Source organism: Pundamilia nyererei, unplaced genomic scaffold, assembly GCF_000239375.1.
Source record: "Pundamilia nyererei isolate P.nyererei 1_Seehausen unplaced genomic scaffold, PunNye1.0 scaffold00101, whole genome shotgun sequence".
Lineage (NCBI taxonomy): Eukaryota > Metazoa > Chordata > Actinopteri > Cichliformes > Cichlidae > Pundamilia > Pundamilia nyererei.
The window spans coordinates 1,543,285-1,568,990 of NW_005187502.1; the positions used below are offsets into that span (position 1 = coordinate 1,543,285).

A 25,706-nucleotide genomic window follows, 5' to 3' on the forward strand; every position below is an offset into this window, starting at 1 on the left:
TCAGGAGAACAACTGAGATAATCCATCCACAATACGAGGTTAGTCATTAATATACTGCAACAACATGGGAATAGAGCAGCTGTGATAGAAAACCGCATTAATGAATCAATGGTACAGAAGTGGACGAAGCAAGAAGAATGAGTTCAGTAAAGTTTGATTTATCTGACTGCTTTGTTTTGCTTAATGTGTCTTATAATCCCGTGCACCTTATAGTCCGAAAAATATGTATTTGACTTTTTTATTTGGCACACTGCAGTTTAATGTTGCAGAGCACCGCTTTTTAACTTCAGTGGGTATTACACATGTTATGCTCAGGGTATGTCAGCCCATTTCTACTGGAAATGCCTTTTGGTTAAACTTTCAGCAGGGAATTTTCCTTTGTACTGTTAATTTTTACATAGCTCTAATGCACATAAAAAAAACAGCTGCTTGTTTAAGTGAAAATAAATGGATGGGGTTTTTTTGTTTTGTTTTTTGCGCTAGTAAAGTTGTGGAGTTGTATTTTGTCTCGCATCAATTATATCGTCAGTTATATTGTTATCGCAAATTTTCAAATATATATCGTGATAAATATTTTTGGCTATATCGCCCTGCTCTAGGGTCGGGCATTGAGACCGGATCCCAGTATCTGTTTAATATGTCTGTTTTGGATATTCAGCCTTCGCTTGCATCCACATTGCATTGGACCTGAGAGGTCCAGTGAAATGATACAAACTGCTTTTCAGTCAGTTGTCCAGTTGCTTTTGAGCAATGTAAATAAGAGACTATGGGTGTAATTTCTAAATGGATAGTGTTAGTATGGGATGGGACTGATCTGTCTAACCGGCCGTATGTCACAAAAATTATCATGGAATTATGCTCAAATTATTTCTTGGGTTGTAAACCTAAGATGCTAGTCAGGTTTTTTTAATAAAAATTATTAAATGAGATGATTTACAAGCTAGTAAAGTTTATAAGCTGAAACTTTCATTTTGCACCAGTAGCATATTGTAGTGATGCCTGTGTGTCCACCGCTAGAGAATCTAGTCTATACAGAGTGATGCTCACTGAGTCATTCATCTCCTTATGCTGCATGTGCAGAAACAATGATCACCAGAGGCCTTTCTGTCACGTGTACCTTGCCTGCTGTTCTGCCTCACTGACATATAGTTATATCACCAAAGCAGTTTAAAAATGTTATGGCATGTTATCTCAAAATGCACACTCTTGTAGCATCTCGGTAAAGATGAGAGAGTTCATATCCAAAACAGGTTCACTGTTTCCATCGGATTGTTGTACTTGTTCTGTTACCTGTTGAAGTGCTGGCAGTCTTCAAATGTATCAAGTAGGCAGCTTAATTCTCAGATTTTTAAGTTTCTAATTATTTGATAGGCCACATAGCTGACACATTATAAGACACATTAAGCAAAACATACTGTTACATTAATGGAGCTTACTTGTTAAAGTACAACCTGGAAGTTAAGTTGGCCGAGAGAACATTGATGCTTGCCGCAGTCTGCTTCATCCAAACACTCGGTGATGCCAGTGAACTTTGTTTGTGTTTTTGTGTGTTACTCATGGATCTCTCCCTCTGCTGTGCTGTGTTTCATTGCAGGGACCAGTTATTCTCCACAGGAAAATTCTCACAATCACAGTTCCCTTCATAGCTCCAACTCGCATTCTAACCCCAGCAAGACCTCAGACACAGTAAGTATCGCCTCTTCCTTAACACAGGAAGCTATAACGGCCCGAAGTCTTGTCTATCCTGTGCAATAGACTGAATTGTTTCCTGGCAGCAGCACCTGCTGATGTGTCATTTCTAGGGATGGGTACCGGTGTCCGGTGCCATGATGGCACCGGTTCTGACATAAACGGTAGTAACCAGACCGAAAAGCAGCGCACATTTCGGTGCTTTATTTCGGTGCTTTTTTTTCCTGAGCTGTGATACACTTCTAGCCAATCATTTTACGTTTCCGAGAATAGTAGGCGGGCCCAGGTACGTACGTTCTTTTAGAGCAAACTCAGCAGCCTGCAACAAGTACTTTAAGCTGATACTGTGATACTGTCAAAGGAGGTAACACCTCAAATCCGACGAAACACCTGGCAACGCATAGCGTTTTTTTTAAAAGCCCAGAAATGCGCCGTATTTGATAGCTTGCTGCGAGACCTCACACCGAGCGCATCTACTGCGGGTGGGTTGCCTGTTATGCAACATCCCCCAAAAACACGAAGAGGAGAGTCCTGGCCCCTAGCCCTGCCAGTGTAGCAGAAATGATGAGGATGATGATGCAGCAGCAGCCGTTCTTCTCTGCGTGAGTAGCTAAATGTTGTTCGTGTGTAATTTACGTTGAGTAGGCTAACCACGTTATTACATTAATGCATGTAAGGTGAACTAGCAAACATCATCATAGCTACATGCGGCTGTCTTCTTGTTTGATGGCAGATACTCCCTTCACCCTGGCCAAAAAGGCTAAAATGACCTAAGAAAAAGTGGAAAACAGTTAAACATGAGAGGTTTTTGGCCAAAGTTTGTGTTTTTTCCATTGTTTAAGCACTGCTTCCAGCCAAGAATCATACCATATATGCCCCATAGCTGCAGAAAAGGCTAACATTGTTATCTTTTTACAAAAAACCAGCTGAGCATGAGAGGTTTTTTGGACCAATTTTGTGTTCTCTATTCTTTAAGCACCGGTTTGAGCACCGTTTGAGCACCGGCACCGTTTCAAAAGTACCGATTTGGCACCGGTATCGGATAAAACCTAAACAATACCCATCCCTAGTCATTTCACAGGTGTAAAAAAATAGTGTTGTTTTTTGGTACTTGCATTTCATCTAAGTTCCCTTACATGTCACACATAAATCAATCAATCCTCCTCTTACACTCATAAACTTGTGCTTTTATTTGAAGTTATTTCTACTTTGCTTTTCTCTCAGTGATATGTAAGCTTCAAGTTTCTGCTCTTTTCTATCTGTTTACCTCATAATATTGGATTCAATTTGTTAGGTTATTTCTAAATGATGGAAATGAAGAAGAAGAAAAAACTTCAGTGACAATACAGCAATGTTTTAAAAAGCAACCCTTTTCAATCTGATGCCTTAACAGCCAAACCCGTCTCTAGAATGAGTCTTCCTCCTTCTTACAAAGCTGCTCTGCAAACAGCCTTCCTAGGCTTTCTGCTTTCACCCCAATATCTATTGTACATTTCAGATTGTATTACAAGTTCTTGCATCAGAACCTGCCCACACACACACACACACACACACACACTCTTTCATTCTGTCTCATTGGCTTCATGTTCCTAAATGTATATTTCTTTTCAGCCTTATGAACCTGGTGATGACTGGTCAGAGCACATCAGTTCCTCTGGAAAGAAATACTATTACAACTGCAGGACAGAAGTGTCCCAGTGGGAGAAGCCCAAAGAATGGCTGGAGAGGTAGCTAAAAGTATTTCATTATATAAGCTTTGACTTTGTCCCAGTGTTGTCACATAAAGAATGCATGCATGGTTAATTTGTATTGTATGCGTTTCATAGAGAACAGAGGCAAAAAGAGGCAACAAAGACTGCTGTTGTCAACAGTTTCCCAAAGGACAGGGACTACAGAAGGGAGGCTATGCAAGCATCGGCAGCCCCTGGCTTTACTGGACCTAGTAAGTGTTCCACACACTATTAAACCATGCACTGTTCTAGTCGGGTCTGCTATTTATGATCATACTATGTCAAAACTGCTTTGTTTACTTTTTGTGTGTGTGTTTGTTTCTTTGCTAGGCATGGCAGATGTTTATCAGTAACGGTCCTTCTACACAGCTAAATAAAATACATTTAAAGATTATTACTGGTTCATTAGTAATGATAGTGTTGAGGTGCTCTCTGGTGGATCAATGCTAAGGAACTCTTTACCAAGCTACTGAGGCTCCAAATGACTGAACAGTGTTGCTGAGGTTTTACGTTGTGTACTGTGGCAGTGAGCTGAAGCTAATTGAGTTCAAAGCTATTAATTTCTGCTGTGAAGTTAAGGGAACACATCTCAGTTTATCTAATTATAGCTGTTATTTTGACATTCTGTCTGTTCAACCAAGTTGGGTCGAGTCTGCAGTCACTTTGAGTTTAGTAATTTATCTGCAAAATCGCTGCATTGTTTTCCTACTGGATAATATGAGATGCATTTTTTACAAGATTTGGGACTACTTTCTGAGCGGAATTCTCGAGGGAGCCGAAGAACTCCCATTGCAATCCTGTACAATCCTTCTATTTTATTTGGATGGCAAAAGTTGCCAAAGCACTTGGCGTTTAATACCACTTGGTAAATATTAATGGTCTTTATGTCAACCAATTTACTAGTGGATGAAATGGGAGATAAAAATCAGTCTAATCACCAAATTTTATGAGTAGTAAATTGAGCACAGTGAGATGGAGTGTCCATTAGAACCACGTTCTAATAATCACATTTTTCAGCAACAGATGCATATTTTAAATGCTATTGTGCGTACGGCTGTGCGATATAATGAAATATATCGGCTGACGATATGAAAACATCTGTTGTTTCATATTATACACTATCGTTTGTTTCATGGTGTTGCAAAATACACTGTTAACGGCAATTTTTTTTTTTCTCTACCACCCACGCAAGAATCATGTGAGAGAGTATGGAGAGAGTTTACGGATGAGAAGCAAAAAAGAGCCGTCAGGTGCTCAAAATAAACCTTTGACTCAAACTTTAGAACAGGGTTTTCCTGGCAGCACGCCATGTAATAAATACTCACAAAGAAAATGGCAGCTGTTACAACTTATATCTAAAATATATAGTTTCATGCATCGGTCACAAAACATGACTCCAGGTACACAACGCCCAGCAGAAAACACTTCACACAAGTCGAGTTGCCTGAGATTAACTGAATTTACAGAAAAATCAATATTGTGATATATATAGTTATTGGGATATGAGATTTTGGTCATATCGGACAGCCCTAATTGTGCGTGTAAAATATTATGCACTCTATGCTGTGCGCACATGCAGTATCAGTTGGCAGTATGGCTGTAGGGTCTCTAGCTGTGCTAATTCTAGCAGCCTTCTTTTGTTTCAGGTTAGCGTCCACATGTTTGTGCTGAATGTGTGCATGTGTTGCTTTGTTTGAATGGAGACTGTCAGAATATTCTGTTTCCCTCTGGTCCATCTGACTTTTTAGCTTCTAAATGATCTTTTATGCTCACAAGTTTCCATCATAGCTACACCGGTGCTGCCATCTGCTGGGCCTGCAGCTGCAGCTAGTCGCTGTATAACGTCTTGGATCCAAAGATCAGTCATTAATAAAATGTATTTAGGTTAACAGACTGCAGTTTCTCTTGCCAAGTATCAGGGGCAACAGTATTAAATCGAGTAGTCAGTTACTCACACACATCCCTAATAAATATGTATTTGAGCCCTGGAAAAACAGGGACTGTGAAGAGATCTTACGCTAGAGATGCTGGAACTACAGCCACATCTATAAACTACAGTTGTGTTACAGAGTGAAGCATCAAACAGTCTTTGGCTGATTACACTGCCTCACAGAGAGACCCAAACCCAACATCAGGGAAGGTTTTTATTTTGTATGAAGCTGTTTTGCACAACTAGAGCTGCTCGTGAACCCAAATAATTTCATCTTTGCACACTAATCATCGATCCATTTTCTTTACTGCTTATTCGGTTCAGTTTCGTGTGAGGGCTGGAGCCTATCACAACAGTTCTGGCGCAAAAGGCAGGGTACAGGAAAGCTCACTGGTCTCTTACAGGTCTAACGCAGAGGCAGAGACAACCATTAGTGCTCACATTCATACCTACAGCTAGTTTCAAATCAGCAGTTGCCTCCTGTGGGTGAGACCCCACGCAGTCATAGGGAGAACACACAAACACCAGGACGTCCTTCTGTGAGGCCAAAGTCGTGACCACTGCATGACTGTTTGTGCACACTTTAAATTTGAAATGCAGATATGAATAAGATGCGCAAAGTTTTAAAGAGGTTTTTTTAAATACTTGTTCACCATCATGTGAGATTTTGTGTTATTTAAAAATCACAATCACACAATCTGTTGCCGAGTCTGCCTATTGTCCCCGTGTTATTGGCTTATTTCTCAATGACACAGAAAACTTGTCTGCGTGTAGATGGAAATAGTTATTTGAGTGGGCCGGTCCTGATGCTGTGTGTTTGAACAATCTGGTAAATGATTTCCTGGAGCGTGGTTGTCTTCTATTATTGTGATAGGAATTTAAGCAAGGCTGCTACAAGCTAGTTCCAGGCAAAATGTTGCTGAGCGTTTGTCAGTAGTAATCTTCTGAAAAGTAAACAAACATGTAATGAAGTGGTGTACTGAGAAAAGGATGTCATTTATCATGAATAACCTGTTTCTGAATATCTAATAACCGCTCCTTATACTGCTTCCTGCTTAACAGAGGAGTACATGACATACCTGACAGATATGTTCATTAAATCTTTCTGATTTACAGAAACACAGTTATGTTGTGTAATATGTTAACATTTTCTAACCGTCCAGACACCCAGCAGGTGGTAATTGCTGCTATATTTAAAGCGTGGTGATCACACACTTGCTCAGTGCAAAAATTTACCTCCTGGAAGTTTTTGTCTTTACCTGGACAAAAACTAACAGGCTGTAATGAAGCAATTATATGAAGGATGCTTACAGCTTGTAAAAAAAATGAACAAACAAGCATTCATAACACATGCTTAAACGATCAAAGTGAACAACAGTGACGTTAGGCTTGCCTGTCATTGCTTCTGGATGGGTTGTGAGCTGATAATTGTCAGACAAAAACAGAGGTTTCCACATTGGTGCTTATCAGCTGCAGGTCTCCACAGCACTACGCTCGCTAATCACAAGCTTTCAGTCTATGAACATCTGTATATCACTCTCACCACTTTTATAAAACTGTAAAAATGAAAGCGGAGTCTCCTTTTAGTGCTTCACAAGTTAGTTATAGTTGAAGCGTGTTGAACCTGTTTATAAGGATGCAGACTAAATTGGCCAAATGACAAAAATGAACCTACTCAAGCCCTAATACAGTCCTGATCAAAACTTAAAGACAACTTGAAAAATGGCAAAAAAATCATATTTGCATGGTTGGATCTTAACAAGGTTCCAAGTAGAGCTTCAACATGCAACAAGAAGAAATGAGAGTGAGACAAAACATCTTTTTGAGCATCCAATTTATTGAAAACAACACTTAAACTGAAACGGGCTGTTTTACAGCTGATCAAAAGTTTAGGACCCCATGCCTTTAAAAGGCCAAATCTGTGCAGAAATGTGCATTTCATTGTCATTTTCGGTCATGACGTTCTGATGGCAAAGGGAAAAACTTTCCCTTTTTCAATGTTTTCGGGTTTTTGAACTGCCTAAGTAGGGTCTCTCGCAGTGCGCCATCACTGTTGAGGTGGGGTGCAGTAGACAGTCATGTGGAATTTCTTAAATGATCCTGAGGGTTATGGAACAGGACTGTATGAACACATGAAATCATCATATAGTGGCATGCTTCACTACAGCAGTCCATGTTACTAGTATTGTGTATTAGTGTTGGGCGATATGTAAAACTTTTCCAACCAATAATCGACGACGGGCGATACATTTGCGCATGCGCTGACTTTTTGATAGGCGGAGCAATGTAATCATGCACGGACTGATTTGTGCGTTTACAACACGGGAGTCCAAACATGGACAACTAATTTCTCCAAAAAATGAGGGCTGTTAGCGTTAACGCTGTAATCACCATTAAAAATTTTAACGCGCTCAACCCATCTGGAGCGCAGAATGAACAAACTTTGGACAAACTGCCCGAAATGCGTTGCGTTTCAGGGACTTTGACTCAGCCTGCTCTCCAGATGGGTTAATTGTTAATCGCGTTAGTCATGATGACGGCACGTTAACGCTGACATCACTGAAATAAATATCAAGTTGCCCATTTGGGATGAAAGAGGTAAACTTAAGGATGTAACCAAAGTGGTGTGCCGCTTGTGCAGATGTATAGTGCGAGCAAAGTATTCAAACACAACTTGCATGAGCACGTACGTGTCCACTATCCGCCTGAGTATGCTAGGCTATCACCAGCTTCTGCAGCTCCATCAACTCCATCAACAAGCATTTGGGTGCACTCTGAGGAGGGTGAATTTGCTCGCAGATAAAAGAGGGTGCTGTTAAAACAGCGCTTTTGGTTTTTCGGGGTTTTTTGTTTTTTTTGCTGTTGACTTCTTCTATTAACGCCATCATTATTAGCAAACTTACTCATGGGCAAATAAATAAATAAATCACTCTTGTAAAAACGATTGCCGATGGGCTCAGCCTATCGTTGATAGTCGATATATTCGTCCAATCACCCAACCCTATTGTATATTAGTAATGCAAATATACAATAGCCCCATTCAGGGCTGACATTGGTCACAGTTCTTCTTCTCCTTCGTAGTCTTTAAAAAGACAGCTATTAAAATTATTATTGTGATCATTTTTACTACGTTTGCAACCATACAGGAAGTTAACATCTCACTTTGTGAAACGTTTAATATAAACAACTAAATGACAAAAATTAGATTCTGAATTCTGGTTTTCAGACCACCAAAAAAATAAGCTGAATCATAAGGGTTCAGTTTTGTTTAGATTGTTTATGGGCAGTCATACTGTAACCAGTCATGCACAGGCCTCTGAAGGTGTTGGCGTCGTGCTTGTTCTTCCATTGAAACACAATCTATAAAATCCAGCTGGAACAGCAGAAAGTCTTGTAAAGCCTGATCAAATGCCACAACACTGATTTAAAGTACTAAGACCAGAAACAAAACCACATGCAGCATTCACATGCTGACTGTTTGACCAGGTGTCTCACTTGCAGGGATGTGTTAAATGTTGAAGCAATCACAGTGGCTTGTTTGCACTTATTGGCATATCACCCTGTGCTGGAAAGTGAACGATAGTTCCTGGACAGGTCTTTTTCAGATGAATGTTGTTGTTTTTTTTTTTTTCTTTTAAGGTTTTGTGTTTTATGTTGGACCATAAATTATTAGAGGAAATGGATTTCAGACTTCCACCTTTGACACTGCATCTTTATCTTTTTGCTCCACAGAGTCTGCCCAGGTGGAAAAGCCTGCAGCAGCACTTGCCACCCAGTCTCAGTCGTCATCTGGCTCTGGGAGCTTGAATCCGTCATCAGGCCCACCTGGGTCGTCGGCGTCTACAGTACCCGTGTCTCCAGTCCTTCAATCCCCAGCTCCTCCGCTCCTCCAGGACCCCACCCTGCTTCGACAGCTTCTCCCAGCACTTCAGACTGCCCTGCAGCTCAACAATGCCAGTGTGGACATGGCAAAAATCAACGAAGGTAAGAAGAAATAGATTTAAGAGCCGCTTGACATATTCAACTTGTCTACATTCAACTTGCAGCAGAGACGGTGATTGATAGCCACTGGTTACAAGAAGGCACTGAAATCATTAACTACTGTTATCAGCTTTTGTTCTGTCACCGTTGTTAGAAGCTTTGTCATAATCTGTCCTATCAGTCTGAGCACAGTAGAGTCCTAACTCGACATCGTCAGTGTGGTGCTGTTTGCATAGCTGATGTCTGGATGAAGAATGCCTCACGGCAAGAGTTTGCTAGATGAGAACATGGTATCTGACCATGTGACACTGAAAGGAAAGATTCAGCTGTCAGAGTGGTATGAGATGCATTAATTGTAAAATGGGAACGACAGCACAGACTTTTCTAAGTCTAGAATGTGTTGTAATGTACCAGATGCTGGCTGCTAGATGTCCTTAGAAGTCATCCTGCTTCAGTTTGATAGACTCTGTCAAGTCCAAGGTTCCAGGGTCGGGATGAAGATAATGGTGTTTCAATGTTTACAAGTGTGAGTCACTGTGGTACCAGCTCATGGTGTAAACCATGGCATAGTAGTGGGAACTTGAATTTAAAAAAAAATTCCCCTCTCACCCCTGCGGGCGGTCTTTATCCTTCAAGCTCGGGTCCTCTACCAGATGCCTGGGAGCTTGAGGGTCCTTTGCTGTTCCTAGGACCGCGCGCTTCTGAACAGAGATCTCAGATGTTGTTCCTGGGATCTTCTGGAGCTACTTGCCTCGCTTTGGGGGTCACTGCACTGAGTGCTCAGATTACCACTGGGACCACTGTTACCTTCACCCTTCACATCCTCTCAAGCTCTTCTCTGAGCCCTTGGTACTTCTCCAGCTTCTTGCGTTTCTTCTTCCTGATGTTGCTGTCATTCAGTATCGCTATGTCTATCACCATGGACATCTCTGCTTGACTACCACTACTACGTCTGGTTTGTTAGCCATCAGTATTTCGTCCGTCTGTATCTGGAAGTTCCACAGGATCTTAGCTTAGCTCATTTTCAACCACCCTAAGGGGTGGTCTTCCATTTTGACCTCCAGACTTCCAGGCCATACTCTGCACAGATGTTTCTATATTCTATGCCATCCACTTGGTTATGGCGTACCATGTTGTTATGTGCTGGATTGTGTCAGGGGCACCTTGGGTCTTGCCTGTTGTGGTAGACCCCAACCTCTATGGATCTTGTGCTCTGAGCTTGTTCCTATGCTGCCATGATTATTGTCTCTGTGCTGTCTTTCAGTCCAGCTTTGTCCAGGCATTGGTAGGATTTCTGGATGTCAGCCACTTCCTCTATTTGCTGGTAATACATACCATGCAGGGGCATGTCCTTCCATGATGGTTCTCCTATTGCCCCTCTCTCGGGTTTCTGCTGCCTGAGGTATTCACTAAGCAGTTAGGGCCATCTTCCTGATGTATTCGTAGGTGTTCGTTATCTCATCCTGGACTGTGGTACTGACACTCACGAGTCTTCCTTAAGCTTAGCATACAGCCTCAGGGTGCTGAAGTTAGGGTGAAACCCTCCATGCATGGTCAGAAACTTCCTGGTCTTGATGTCAGTGGCTTGTGAGGTTGTGTAGAGAATTTTTGATCAATAATTCAAATGTCTGTGGTAGCAGGTTATGCGTGGGGTGTATTTGTAGCAGCATAATAACTTGGGCTAAGGTACTTTATATGTATGTATATCAAATTTCCCTGTTACCTTCTGTTACAAATATATGTGAATGAGCTATATATGATGAGAGAGCAGTGTGGGTCTGAAGTTTTAAGATTTTTCCCTCTCCTTATGTGTGACATCTCATTTACAAACATACAGGAGAAAAATATTTTTATATATATATTTTAAGACAAAAAATGGGTAAATGAGGGCCTGTTATGTCCTCGCATTTATATTCTCACAGGTGGGTTTCACTATTCAGAGATGCCGTTGACAATCAAAGCAGCAGACATGGACGTGCATACTGTGTCATATTGCACAGCATAGAGTTGATCTCGGTTAATGAACAGGATCACTTGTGCTGAATAACACTGATCACCACCATATTCCCACCAGAAACATCTCTGTAAACACACAACTGATAGGCTCTGCTTTTATTTCTAATTTCTAAACCAGCTTATAGGAGACATCTGAGTTTTGACTGTCAGACTTACTGCAGTGCAGTATCTAAACTATTCTTGTAGCAGGACTCGTGTCATCAGTTCTAACTGCGTGTCCATTTTCTTTTCTCTGTAGTTCTCACAGCTGCCGTCACACAAGCTTCATTACAGTCTATGCTTCATAAGATCCTCACTGCTGGACCGTCAGCTTTCAATATCACTACTATCCTCTCTCAAGCTGCTCAACTATCCAACCAAGGTAAATGAAGCTCATACACAAGTGTTTCTATACCACCACTGTATTCTTATGTGTGCTGTGAAATGACTGCGTCGGCTTCCTGTGTGTTTCCTGTGAGGTACTTAGAAGTTGTATTTGAAGTTGTTTTGATTCCCTAGAGTGACTTTGTTGTTTTGTTTATGTCTAGCAGCTCAGCAGTCGAACCAGTCACCAATGTCATTAACATCAGACGCCTCATCGCCAAGGTCCTATGTGTCTCCGAGGATCAGCACACCACAGACCAACGCTGGTCCTCTAAAGCCCCTCCTCAGCACACAGCCTGTCATCACACAGCCAAAAGTAAGTTAGTAGGATAGTAGGCAGGTACTGAAAACTCCCAGCTTAGTGAATATTGAATATTTCCCAAGGGGGGAAAAAAGGTCAGAGGAGGGGAAAAAAATCAATAGTTTGCAATTATGAACGTGAAATGCTTTCCAAAGAATGTTAACAGGTGTGAAAAGTCTTTTGAATTTATTAAATATCCACCTACAGTCACGATTGACACTGTCAGTCTGTTTCATGTATTGTTTGTGAGATAGACGGACATGCTTCAGATTAAGCCATTGTGTATATCAGTAGTCTGTTTCAGTGAAATGACGTGTTGTTTGTCTTGTTGTTTTAGGTAAGCACGCCATCAGCAAAGCAGGCATCTCACCCCCAGCCCACATCCCAGCAGCCCCTCTCCAGCGATAAGCAGCACAGTTATGATGCAACCACATCTTCCCCACGCACCCTCCAGCGCCAAGGGTGAGTGTCTGAACAACAGTTCATTTTATAAATCCCACTTTTTGGGGGGTTGCTTGAAATTATGACATGGATGACGAGTAGGTGAAACAAGGGATGTTTTTTTGGGTTTAGGTGTAAATATGCGTGAGTTCATGAAGCTTGGGTTGTCCCTTCTTGAGGGCAGAATTGGTTACAAGTAATTAAGACATATCTTGTTAGTTATATTAATCTCTGGGCACTGATTTCATCTACATCTGCTATCAGAGAGTGGAAATTCTGCATTAGCGAAAATACACTCACTCTCAAAAGCTGTTTTCAGTTTTCATTTTGTGGTGTTGTTGCTCCCTCTGCTGGCTGTTGATGGAACAGTGAGTTGCTCTTTGATTCATTTCTAGGTCTTGATTTACTTTGTGCAACAGTCATTTGATTGGAGGTGTTCATTACTGCGTGAAGTGTATTTAGTGTTAGTGTGAACAGGTTTGAACATGACTTTCCTCTGAGCTTAACTCTTATACATGCAGACTCTCGCAGATATTATTCAAAATCCAATTCCAAAAGTCAGAATATGAGATCAGAGTTGGTGCTAATGGAAAAGGGGCTTAAGCTTAATCCAAAACCTTCTGTTATATCTGACATTGTTATAAATTAACGCTGACGTATATCCATGGTAACATACTGAGTTTAGAGTGCAGCACAGCAAAGTAAATATAGTTCAGCATTTATCCCATTTTTGTGCAGAATATGTATCTCAGGGGTCTTGAAACCATATTTTCATTTCAGTCTCGCATGAATCAGGCAATCGAGTGGACGAAGTCAGTTTTTTGGGAGGGGGGAGACCATCACTCACTCCATCAGAAGTACTGCTTCACATCACTCTAGACAGCTATTTTTGTACAAATTACCCAAAGTAAATTGCAGTGGCTTTAAATGCCTATTTGGGTGGAGTTACTATTATGCCATGTCAAGCTGCTTCATTTCCTTAAAACAACAACAGAGTTGGCCAATCTGTCAGACTGAATTCAGGCTGTACTTCTGTTTTTTATCACGGCCCACCAAGGAGGCCCCAACCCACACTTTGGGAACTACTGTACTAGCATTATGAGTTAGCAAGTTCAAATTACAGGCTGTTGACAGTGTTTCTTGCTCGAGTCAGTGTGCTTTGTGTTTATTGTGTTGCGTATTTAAAGTGCACATTAACACAAAGCAGAACAATTACATTTGTTGTACTTGGACCCTTGCAAACACTTGATCACATTCCAGGACAGCTGACCATCAGGCTGTTGCAAATCAGCACAGAACCAGATAGATCTGGCCTGACATCAGTCAGCTGCCTGCATGCTGCTCACAAGTGTCAAACAAAGGCCTGAAAATCTCACACTGCACACACAAACAGTATATTGTTCCATTAATGTGCCAGCTTTCTTCTAGATCACCGTACTATGTTGATCTATCGATTGTAACTATAATACTGAGACATCTTGTGAAACTCACGTTATCATGTTCAGCATTCTACCTCAGAGGGCTGCTGTGTGATTGTCACAGGCCAGTTTGTTCATGCACATCGCTCACATTCTCCCCAACACTGTGCTCACTTCAGCAGTCAGAGGAGTCCCTCCCCAGGTCCCAACCACGTCGCCTCCAGCAGCAGCAACGCCTCCAACTCGGCCTCCGCTCCCCCTGCCCCCTCAGCAGCCCGACCCTCCTGCTCCTTCACCCCCACCTTGGCTGCCCACTTCAACGAGAACCTTATCAAACACGTGCAGGGATGGCCCGCCGAACACGCAGAGAAGCAGGTCTGTACCACTAACATTTCCACAGGTTTTGGCTACATCTTCATGAAAGCATCGTTCAAATGATTTTCATCTTAACCCTCACAGGCATCAAGACTACGCGAAGAAGCTCACACCATGGGCAGCATCTGCATGTCCGAGAACTGCACCGAGCTCAAAAACCTGCGGTCTTTGGTCAGAGTCTGTGAAATACAAGCAACATTGCGTGAGCAGAGGTGAGGGTCTGTGTTTTAGAAGAGTCCCTGTTAATGATGTCAAACACACCTGCACATAACTCATTGTTCTCTGCCTTTTCCCCACAGGATACTGTTTCTGAGACAGCAAATCAAAGAACTTGAAAAGCTGAAGAATCAGAATTCTTTTATGGTCTGAGAACTTCTGATTTGCAAGTCGGAGCAGGTGTCGGAGAAGAGTGGGGACGGGTGGGGGTGGGGAGACCCATTGCACATAGTCGGAAGCTGGAGGGAGAACAGGTTGTTCAATTTCAATTCCTCTTGAGCCCAGTCTAAACACACACACACACACACACACACACACACACACACACACACACACACACACACACACACACACACACACACACAGGAGCTGTAGTCAGGTTTGCTTTGGACCGTTGGGCTGGGAATCCAAGAGGGAGAAATGAAGAGCTGTTGTGGGAGGATGAGGGGAAGGGGGGAGGGCAATTTACAAGACTTTGTTTTGTAAAAACCCGTGGCTGGCGGGTGGACGGGGAGGGGGTGTAGATTTCTTGTAGATGTTATTATCTATGTTGTAAATATGTTTTGTAGATTGAAGCCATGGAAAGCCATGCCTATCAAAGCTTTTGACATCCAGACTAATCAACGCCTAGGCGGCTACATTCATTAGCTAGCCTTTTCCTTCATGTTAACTGGTCAGCAGACTTTACAGCTTCATTTTGTCAGTTCATAGATCGCTGAACCACTGAGCATGTGTGACCTGCGTGGAAACAGAGGAGGATGTTTGAAGGCATTTATTTACACAGAAGCCTAGCATAAAGCATAACACACTGTCGTCGATGTAGTTTGGGTTTTATTTTAATTTTTAATTTTTATTTTTTTTCTTCAAATCTACTCTGTCTAGATTCTCTTCCTTCCACCCTCTCGTGGTGAACTGTAACATGTACTTAGGCGTGGCAGACATCCCCTCTGTGTGGGTCTGTGCTTCCAGTGGTTCACTGATTCGTTTTGCAGCTTTCTGGTGGCCCTGCATTTCCCAGTCTGAAAATAAACAGTGCCTGATGGTGTGATGAGTGAGTGATGGGGGGGGAAGACATGATGGCGTGCTGCTTTGGACCATTCCCGCTCCACTCCCCTGGCCTCTGCCCTGCCTCACCTCCTTTTGAGACATCACACCCCTCCGTTTTTTTTCTCCCGCACCCTCCCACTGTTTCTGTTCCTGTTTTTTTACATTCAGGTGTCATCACTGGTTCATTCCTTTGTACAGTTGCTAATAGCAGTGCAGTTTTAAGTAAACATAAGAAAAGGGTTTATTTATAAAGAGTTGTTGTGATGAGAGCTAAATCATGACAATATCCACACTTGTTTTGGTTTTTTTTTGTTTGGGTTTTTTCTCTTTTCCCAAAAGCACCCAAGGTTAGGAGATGTATCACAACTGCGAGCGGGTCAGAGGCAGGCGGGTGGGTGTGTATGTGGAGCACCTCTTGAGTTAGTGCAGGGTAACAAGAGGTCAAATGTGAAATGTATGTATTGTAATAAACATGTTAAACTAAAGCGAGCACTGGTTATTTCCTTGGAGTGTTAGGTTTGGTTCATTTGCTAGTGCCTTGTTGAAAGTCTTAAGCCTCATTCACCTGTTGAACCCACTTTCTGTTTTTTAATCCCAACAAGATTATCTTCAACAAGCATGTGACACACACACACTCGATTTTCTGGCACGTCCCCGTCCTCCCCTGCCCTGCTCCCCTCTCGTTTGTTTGCTTCCCACTGTTGAAGAGCAGGGTCCTCAGTTGCAAAGGCCTGTTTATTTCTCCCACCATAACTATCTATTGATAAGTGAACTGCACCACACATTCAGTAAAAGGTGACCACATCATTGCTTTGTATATTGTTTCCTGAAGTATATTGACAAATGAAATAAAATATGCCTTTCCAGGGCCATGTTGTTCTTGGGTTTTTGATGGTGCTGCAAGCTTAATTTTCCTCCTTTCATTTAACTCTGACGTGAAACGCCTGATGGTTAAGTAAACATGTAAACTGGGACGAGCTGTGCCTGTCTCATTTTGTTCAGTGATTGAGCCGAATTAACAACCCGCTGTGGCTCACAGTAGATGCTCTTAAATGCATCTGCAATCAAACACCAGTCAATTGCAAACTGGAGCTCAGCAATAAGATTACCAGTCAGCTGTGTAGACTCTGATCCCATCTTGTGCTTTTATTTCTTTCGTTCTTGCAGTCATTGCCCAACACATGAAAGCTTGTTGATCAAATATGTGACATAAAGTCAAACACATCAACAGGATTTTTTATTTTTTTATTTTTTTAGCCGTCTATTGTAACTGTGTAAAATGTTGAAGGTTGGTAATCTGTTTGGGATACGACAATATTGATAATTTTTTTTTAAAAACCCAAAAAAACCCTGAAAATGTGAGACCAGTCCAAGAACAGGATTTTAACTCTTCAGTAAATATTGGACTTGCTGTGGAGGATAATGCCCGAACCACCTCAGCTGGCTACTTTTGATGTGGAGGAGCAGCTCTCCTCTGTGCCCCTCCTGGATGGTCCAACATCTCACCCTATGAGACGTGAGAGGCTATCCATGGAAAAAGATCATTTCCGCCGTATGTATCCGTGGTGTCGTTCTTGCAGTCATTGCCCAAAGCTCACGACCACAGGGTGAGGGTAAGGACATACCTCAACTGGACCATTGGATACCATGAGGACCATGGCCTCAGACTTGGAGGTGCTGAGTCTCATTCCTGCCGCTTCTCACTCGGCTGGGAACAGTGCGAGCTGGAGGTGACCACCTGATGAAGTCAACAGAACCACATCAAAAGCAGAGGAGACTCTTAGGCCATCCAAGTGGAAGCCTTGCACCAAATCTTATTGTTGGCTATGCGGACCAAGCTCTTGCAATAGTTTTATTAGAATAACACCCCTTACTCCCGAGGAAGCAAGCACAGGACACTCCAAGAGACCACAAAACGTGTGTAGACTTGTTGGCCATACTCTCAAGTATCCTCCAGAGGGTAAAGAGCTGGTCTGGTGTTCTGTGGCTGGGACAAACCCCCCATTATTCCTTCTGTATCGCAGGTTTGACTAGCAGACGACTCTAGCACCCTGGCATAGATATTCCAGAAGTGGCTTAGGCGTGTGATTCCCCTATAGATGATGATGTTCTCCTCGTGCCCAGACTCTGCTTCCTCTATGGTAGATCTGCCAGTGTGATTAAGGAGGTCCTCGAGGTATTCCTTTCACCGCCTGACAATATCCTCAGTCGAAGTCAGCAGCGCTCCACCCGCACAGTCCAGAAAGAGGACAGGTTTTCCCACCGGAGTCACCTGAGGGTTTGCCAGAATTTCGTCGAGGCAGTCCCAAAGTCTTTCTACATGGCCTCTCCATCCATAACCTGCTGGGAGGCTGCCAAGGTACGAGACCCTGGTGGTTCAATCTCCAACTACCAAAACTAGTTACTGGGACACGGAACATCACAGAAGTCTTTCCTGTAATCTTTTAATGTGCTTAGCAATAGCAGGCTTTCTGAGGATCTTTCATCATTTTCCATTCATTTTCAGTTCTGTTCTTGGTGGTTTTTAGAGGATTTTTTAAAAGTCCCTTTAACACTCACTTCAGAATCATTCAAGCAATAAATACCAACAATAACCAAAGTCTAACAGTCATAAAACAATCTTTTTACACCAACAAAGCAATTCCCAAAGAGCTATTAGCTGAACACTTAGCATGTTTCACCATGGTGTGTAGTGTGTTGTTAAAATGTGAGGAAACTGGACAAATGCAAGATGAGAAGAAGTGGCCGGCCTGAAAACACTAACAACAAAAGATGAACAGTACCTGAAAGTCATGGCCTTAAGAAAGAGGAAAATATCCGGCAAGAACCTGACACAGGAACTTCAATTCTTTCATCTACTGTTCACTGAAGCCTCATCAGTAATGGTCTCAGTGGAAGAGTGGCTGCCAAGAAGCAGTTTTAAGGAAGGAAAGGCCAAGGTATGCCATCTTGCACATCAGTTCTTTGGGAGTAACTGACGTTTGTGACTAAAATTGTCATGAATATGTATGGAGGGGGTCAGGAAACAACAATCAAGGGTGGAGGCTCTTCCATGGCCTCTGGCTAAATTACAGCCAGTGGCGTTGGGGATCCTGATGAACGCAGAAAAATCTGATTTTGATCCACCATTTAATACCATGTGGAAAACATCTGATTGGCAACGGCTTCATTTTTCAGCATGACAATGATCCCTAACACTGCCAATACAGTTAAACCATACCTGGACACAAACGCACAATAGAACACTATCAGTCATGGACTGGCTTCCCTGGATATCAACACTGTTGAAGCGGTGCTGGATCATCTTGGCAGAGAAAAGAACAAAAGGCAAAGAAGAGCTTTGCATGTCCTTTGAGAAGGCTGGAGAACTCTTCATGAGGACCACACAAAAACATGCTAACCTGCCCAAAGGGCTTCAGGGTGTTCTGAAGAATAAACAGGTCAACAGCCAAATACTGGCTTTGAATTCATTCAGATTCAGAACTAAAAACAAGTTGTTGTTTTTGCTTTCTTTTGGGTTTTTTGTGCTATTTGTTCCAATATATGTTTTACAATGTTTAATGCACCTATTTCCTATTTTTCTATGAAAACAAAGAAATGAAGAATGGCTCCAGACTTTGTGCCTTGCTTAGTTTGAACTTACTGCTGAAGCTCTAAGCTGCCTGCAGAGGGCAGCATCTGCTTTCTCATCTCGTTATTATAAACAGTGTGACGGCTCAGAGCTCTTATTTTGTCATAACAATACATATTTTTATGCATCTAATAATATTCTTGTTTTATTGACAGGGAGACAACTCTATTTCAGCATCAAAGAAAGCTATTTTCCACCCTGTAAATTTCCTGCATTTTATTCCTTATTTGTTTTCATAAAATCTAAAGTAATTATTTGCCAGTCTTGTACTGTTCTGTAATTTTTTGATCTGCCTTTTTTATCTAAAGGATATATACATGTGACTTGGATTACTTTTTTAAAAAAAAACTCTATATACTTTTTATTTTATCGATTTGTTTTTCGTCTGAATTTTATCCTGTAGCATTTCTGGCCTCTCAGCTCTGCACATCTGTATTAAAGATCTACGGTTTACTGCTACACATCATTTAAAAGGGGGGAAATGCACACAAACCTTACCCCCCTCTCTACTCTACATTGCTGTACGCTAAAAGTAAGAGCAGCATGAGGAAGCAAGTGGAAGATGCGATTAAACAGGTAAAAATCAAAGGTGAATGTCATCAGCTTGCTGTCTCAAACAGTCTGGATAAACAGGGGCAGATCTACAGGGGTGGCTTGTGCCACCCTAAAATGCTCTCTTGCAACCCCAGTTTTGCATATTACAGTGCCGTTTATTAAAATAAGCTAGCATTAACACTTTGAGCCCAGCTACAATAAACATTGCCTATAAATTCTTAAACTAAATATATTACATAGTATCACATGGAGACTTAGCCAGGCCGATTTGTGTGGCATCTTATTGTTCTCTAATTTTAGTTTTAGTAGAATTTTTAAATGGTTGTACAACAACGCCAGATGCAGTAGCTGAATTTATTTTAGGTAATATTTGTATATAACTTTATTGTTTACAAAATTAGTGCATGCGTTTTTAAAATTTACAATCTATATTTGCATTTCAAGTTAAGAAAATCATTCACTAAACATGTTTGTGGTTTTTACAATAAAAACTATAACTTTTTCCTACTCAGTTTTGTATGGTTTTCAGAAAAAATAACTGTAAATTCAGACATGTGTGATAGTGCTGAAGAGTATGATACCAAACAAAGGTAAAATAAAAAGTAGTCAAAAATGACCAATGTATCCTGGACCCAGAGGGTTAACCCAATAAATCATGGAAAGCTAAGTTTACATTTTTGGTGGAAAAAGGGTAACAGTGCAGTTCAGACAGTTCAGAGTCTGAGACTGAAGTCAGACTTGGGTTTGTGTAGCTCTCTAGATTTTACACTTATTGGACTACATACGTATTTATTATATAGGCTATACAGTACATCAAATCAAAATCCACGTTTTATGTAACTGAAATGTTTAATTATGTAGGTTAAAGAAAATAAAGTTACAGGCTATATTTATATGAAATGTGTATTCCTACTGTATTTGATGCTTTTTTTTGTTTTTTTTTACCATATATAATTCATATTACAGAATGTAACACCTGCATGTGTGTGAAAAAATGGCTTTGATTTTGCCACTCTGTTTGATTTCCATGCTATCCTAAGAAAATTTCTCTAGATCCGCCCCTGTGGATAAAACAAGCCCACCCAGAGTGCTGGGGAGTGTAGCCCCTTGGACCCAACCCAGAACAACAAAGCTTCTGTGAGCAGTCTCCCCGTGCCTCTCTTTCCTCTCTTTCCACAGAAGGCTCTCAGGAGCAGACAATATTATGTTGAGGAGAGTAAACTAGATCACGAAAGAAAGAGACAGTCTGCCTGTCTGTGACTCTTCACAGACGTCGATATGGCTCACTTCAAAGTGAGAAGAGGAAGCACCAGAGGAGGTGTTAGAGGAAGGCTGTCTATCCAGACGGAAGTGTTCACTGAGCTGTTCATGAAATCAGTGATATTTGAGTGAAATCACTTGGGCCTCCTTAGGGAGCTCGGCTTAAAATGTACTTTTTAAGAGTGAAATTAGACCCCAGTTAGCCCTCTGCTCCCTCTGCCTCAGCAGCAATGGGGCTTTTATTAAGCAAAGCCGTCCTTTCTGCAGCAGGTCACACCTACAAGTCTCTCCTAATGTGTGAAAGCAGACGCTACCTGTGGGGCACGATCACACCCTTAAAAGAGCACTTACATGAAATGCCCCTCTCCCCTCTATGCCTAAATCCCTTTGACGCGCACCTTCTCTGCAGGAGAAGACACACAGTTTTGTTTTCTTACTGCTACTGTGTGGGGGGCTGGGGACAAGCTCACAACAGCACCTCTCACAGCTCACTTCTGACACCCCCACATCCATGTATAAAGCATATAACCAATTATGAAATGCCTAGCTGTTGCTATAGTGATCTCATTAGGATTATCTTGGCCTAGGTCTGGATCATAGACTGTATATGAACAGCTATGAACAACCAAAGCTGCCACACTATTTACAATGTATAACATATACGTCTTGATAAATTTTTAAAGTTTATCAAGACCTACTGAAACGTAAACCAATTATAGTTACATAATGGACATGGATATAATGTGTAGACTCTCAGCTTTCACTTGATGCTATCCAAATTCAAATTGGATGTAGAGTTTAGGAGTTTCTGCTCCTTAACATGTGCAGCTTCTTTTTTAAAGGGACCAAAGGTAATTGGACAAGTGACTCATAAGCTATTTCATGGACATGTGTGGGTAATTCCTTGGTTGTGTCAATATCAATTAAGTAAATCAAAGGCCTGGAGTTGATTTGAGGTATGATGCTTGCACTTGGAAGAATTTGCTGTAAACAGACAACATGCGGTCAAACCTGCTCTCCATGCAGGTGAAACAAGCCATCCTTGAGCTTCAAAGACAGCTCCGAGAAATTGCTGCAATATTAGGAGTGGCAAAACCTACAGTTTGGTACATCCTGAGAAAGAAAGACTGGTGTGCTCACCAACACAAAAAGACCTGGATGACCACAGAAGACAACAGTGGCGGATGATCACAGAATCATTTCCAAGGTGAAGAGACACCCCTTCACAATGGCCGACCAAGTGAACTACACTCTCTAGAAGGTATCATTATCCAAGTATACCATAAAGAGAAGACTGCATGAAAGTAAATACAGACAGTTCACTGCAAGGTGCAAGCAACTCATATGCCTCAAGAATAGAAAGACTAGATTGGACTTTGCTAAAATACATCTCAAAAAGCCACCAAATTCTTTGGACAGATGGAAAAAGTATGGAGAAGCCATGGAACAGCTCACGATCCAAAGAGTAGCACATCATCTGTAAAACACGACGGAGGCAGTGTGATGGCTTGGTTGTGCATGGCTACCAGTGGCACTGGGACACTAGTGTTTACTGATGATGTGACACAGGACAGAAGCAGCTGATTGAATTGTGTGGTTTTCAGAGACATACTGCTCGAATCCAGCTAAATGCAGTCAAACTGATTGGGTGGTGTTTAATTATATGGATGGACAATGACCCAAAACATACAGCCAAAGCAACCGAGGAGTTTATTAAAGCAAAGAAGTGGATTACTCTTGAATGATCACATCAGTCACCTGATCTTAACCCAGATGAGCGTGTATTTTACTTGTTGAAGACTAAACTTCAGATAGAAAGGCCCACAAACAAACAGCAACTTAAAGCCACTGGAGTAAAGGCTTAGCAGAGCATTTAAAAGTTGGAAACCCAGCATCTGGTGATGTCCATGAGTTCAACACTGCAGTCTGTCAGTGCCGGCAAGGGGTTTTCAACCAAAGTATTATAAGTTGACATTACATAATTTCATTTATTTCATTTGTCCAATTACTTTTGAGCCCCTAAAATGAAGGGGGGGGGGGGGGGGTGTTAAAAATGATTTAGTACCTCTCAATTTCATGCAGTCTTTTTGTTTAGTCCTGAAAATCTGAGTTGTTTCATTTAAAATTCATTGTGGTAATTTACAGAACCAAAATTAGAAAAAACAAAAATGATTCTGTCTAAATATTTATGGACGTAACTATAGCTGTGTGTGCATGGTTTTTTTCTGGGTACTCCATCTTCCTCCCACAGTCCAAAGACATGCAATTCATTGGTAATTGCCCATAGGTATGAATGTGAGTGCAAATAGTCTCTCTGTGTTATCCCTGCATCAAACTGACACCTGTCCAAGGTTTACCCTGCCTCTCACTCTATGGTAGCTGGGACAGGCTCCAGACCCCCTGAGACCCTTATAAACAGAGCAGGATGGGTGCTATGCAGAGCTTTGCAGACATCATGTTTACATGTTGTAGCTGTGTACTGTCAGCATGGGGCTGTGTCAAAAATATGTGGAACATCTGGTGATGTGGCCTGCTCTTTCTGTGTGTTTGTGCTATTTGACTTAGCCACTAAATGTGAATGTTTTCCTGTACTAGAGGGAAATTGAAACAAGATTTATGCTTTTGTGTTAAATACCATAGCTACTCCAAACCCTTCTGAAACCCTGCTGTACACCTCCCTGGTTATGTATGAGGCAGCTTATGCTACTAAATAGACTCTCACAGGTTATACATAGACAATTAAAACTCTCCGTTTCACACTCTTTCTACTTGTAAGTGCTTCACTCCCTTTCCTCTTAAACTTCCAAACCAATCAGCATTTGTTCTTTACATGGTAATGATGACCAGTGATTCCTTGTTTCTCCCTTTTCTCCCCCCCCCCCCTCCCCATCAGATGTCGTTGTAGTCTCTGCATTGGTATAATCCAACTTGCTATATGCAAACAGACACAACTCCATCTGTCTTCTATGGAAATGTAGAATTCAGAGCTTGTTGAATAGGTTTAATTAAGACTAACCCTTAAAGGTACTTACTGGAAACTAATTTTTTTTACATTTTTAAAACCTTTCAAAATTAACAAAAGCCATAAACAGAATGTGAAGAACATGTGCAAGTGAGTCAGTATATTTTTTTATTTTACCAGCCAAGCCATTAAGAGCAGATTATTATTATTATTATTATTATTATTATTATTATTATTATTATTATTATTATTATTATTGTTGTTGTTGTTCTTCTTCTTCTTCTTATTATTGTTGTTGTTGTTGTTGTTGTTTTTGTTGTTGTTGTTGTTGTTGTTAGAAATCCAAAAAGAAGTAGTAAAAGTTAAAAGAATAGCAACAAACATCCAAAAACATTTCAGCCCTCAGGGTAAATTACTACAGCTGATGGTAGAAGTTTTATTTAAATTGTCTGAAGGTAATTACAAAAAGTACCTTTAATATCTCGAAATTCGACCTTCGGCTTTTGAAGCAAATGTGTGAACCACTAAACTGCCTACGTTGTTTAGGGCACTGTCACTTTGTTACGTAAAATTGTCCTTAACAGCTTCGACCACCAGGGGATGATAGTTATCCATCAAGCACAAGTACAGACAGACTTTAAGTAGGGGGAAATAATGCAGCTGGGATATTAAAGGTGAATTTTCCTTCATATTTGACTGAAAACGAAAATTTCTCATGTTTCTTGTTAGCAGGAGTTAAGGTCAGAGAAACAGCACTTCATGGGGAGAAGAGGTGCCTTAGCATTTCTGCCCAGCATCACAAACTTTACGAGGACTTCAGATGAATAAAGCTTCCAGAATTCTGAACTACTACCTTTGTCCCGTTGCACCCATTTCACGCACTCCACAGTTACAGATAAATGATGTAACGCCAGCCGTGGACTGGCGCCTCTGTGGAATTGCAGATAATTACTTTAATAGCAGTGTGTGTGTGTGTGTGTGTGTGTGTGTGTGTGTGTGTGTGTGTGTGTGTGTGTGTGTGTGTGATCTCCTGTGTTGCCTGAGGCAGTATCCTCCTGTTGTCTGTTGGCCGCAAACCGCCTGCGGATGTTTTATTTCTGCGCTTAATGAGTCATTACATGAATGAAAGCATGCTTAACAAATGCGTGAGATTATTAACACGCATCATCTGTTTGTTTGTTTCTTCTTCTTTTTCTTCTTCTTTTTTTAATACAGACACCATCTGCGGATGAAGCTTGCGCGCACACCTATGTTTTGCATTGTCGGTTGTTAATGGGTAAATGTGTACTGTGTGCGTGCGTCCAGGGTGTGTGTGTGTGCGCAAGCCGTCTCGGTGGCGCCATGTGCTTTTTTGGATTGCTAATTTCTCTGACTGTCCGCTCTTTCCTGCAGCAGCAGCAGTGTGATGGCCTGAAGGGGAGAGGCTCATCGTGGCGTCAACCTGGCTGCCATCGGGATCACCCTGCAGGTATCTGCGACTGTCCACACTGCACACACGGCTGTTTTACAATGCACTTACTTGTGCTCAATGAAGAATCTGTCAGTACTCTTGGGTAAGTTTTGGGTAATTTATATCATCCAAATTTGGAAAAAAGTGGGGAGGATTACATCACATATCGGCTGCACCCATAACGTTGAAAACACAGATAATAGTCCAAGACCTGCATTATCATCAGGCGACAGTATGACTGTGTGCGGGACAGCTGTTAACCTGCTGGAGTGACTGCTGCCCGGACCAATGGCATCCACTACTGATAAATGGGATACTTTATTATGGAAATAAAGAACGAT

General features: G+C 41.6%; 1 protein-coding gene across 2 annotated transcripts in view; it reads left to right on the forward strand.

Annotated features, from left to right (window-relative positions):
• The window catches only part of waca (WW domain containing adaptor with coiled-coil a), a 29,303-nt gene extending 12,920 nt beyond the window's left edge, over positions 1 to 16,383 (forward strand). The window contains exons 4-13 of one of the 2 annotated variants that reach the window (XM_005740572.2): positions 1,595 to 1,686; positions 3,301 to 3,416; positions 3,516 to 3,631; positions 9,082 to 9,333; positions 11,585 to 11,707; positions 11,874 to 12,025; positions 12,348 to 12,472; positions 14,049 to 14,244; positions 14,329 to 14,456; positions 14,544 to 16,383. In XM_005740572.2, coding sequence (XP_005740629.1) covers positions 1,595 to 1,686; positions 3,301 to 3,416; positions 3,516 to 3,631; positions 9,082 to 9,333; positions 11,585 to 11,707; positions 11,874 to 12,025; positions 12,348 to 12,472; positions 14,049 to 14,244; positions 14,329 to 14,456; positions 14,544 to 14,613 — 1,370 coding nt within the window. In that variant the 3' untranslated portion in view covers positions 14,614 to 16,383. The remainder of the gene's footprint in view (positions 1 to 1,594; positions 1,687 to 3,300; positions 3,417 to 3,515; positions 3,632 to 9,081; positions 9,334 to 11,584; positions 11,708 to 11,873; positions 12,026 to 12,347; positions 12,473 to 14,048; positions 14,245 to 14,328; positions 14,457 to 14,543) is intronic. The other variant, XM_005740573.2, reaches the window with a different exon arrangement.
• Positions 16,384 to 25,706: the final 9,323 nt, after the last annotated feature.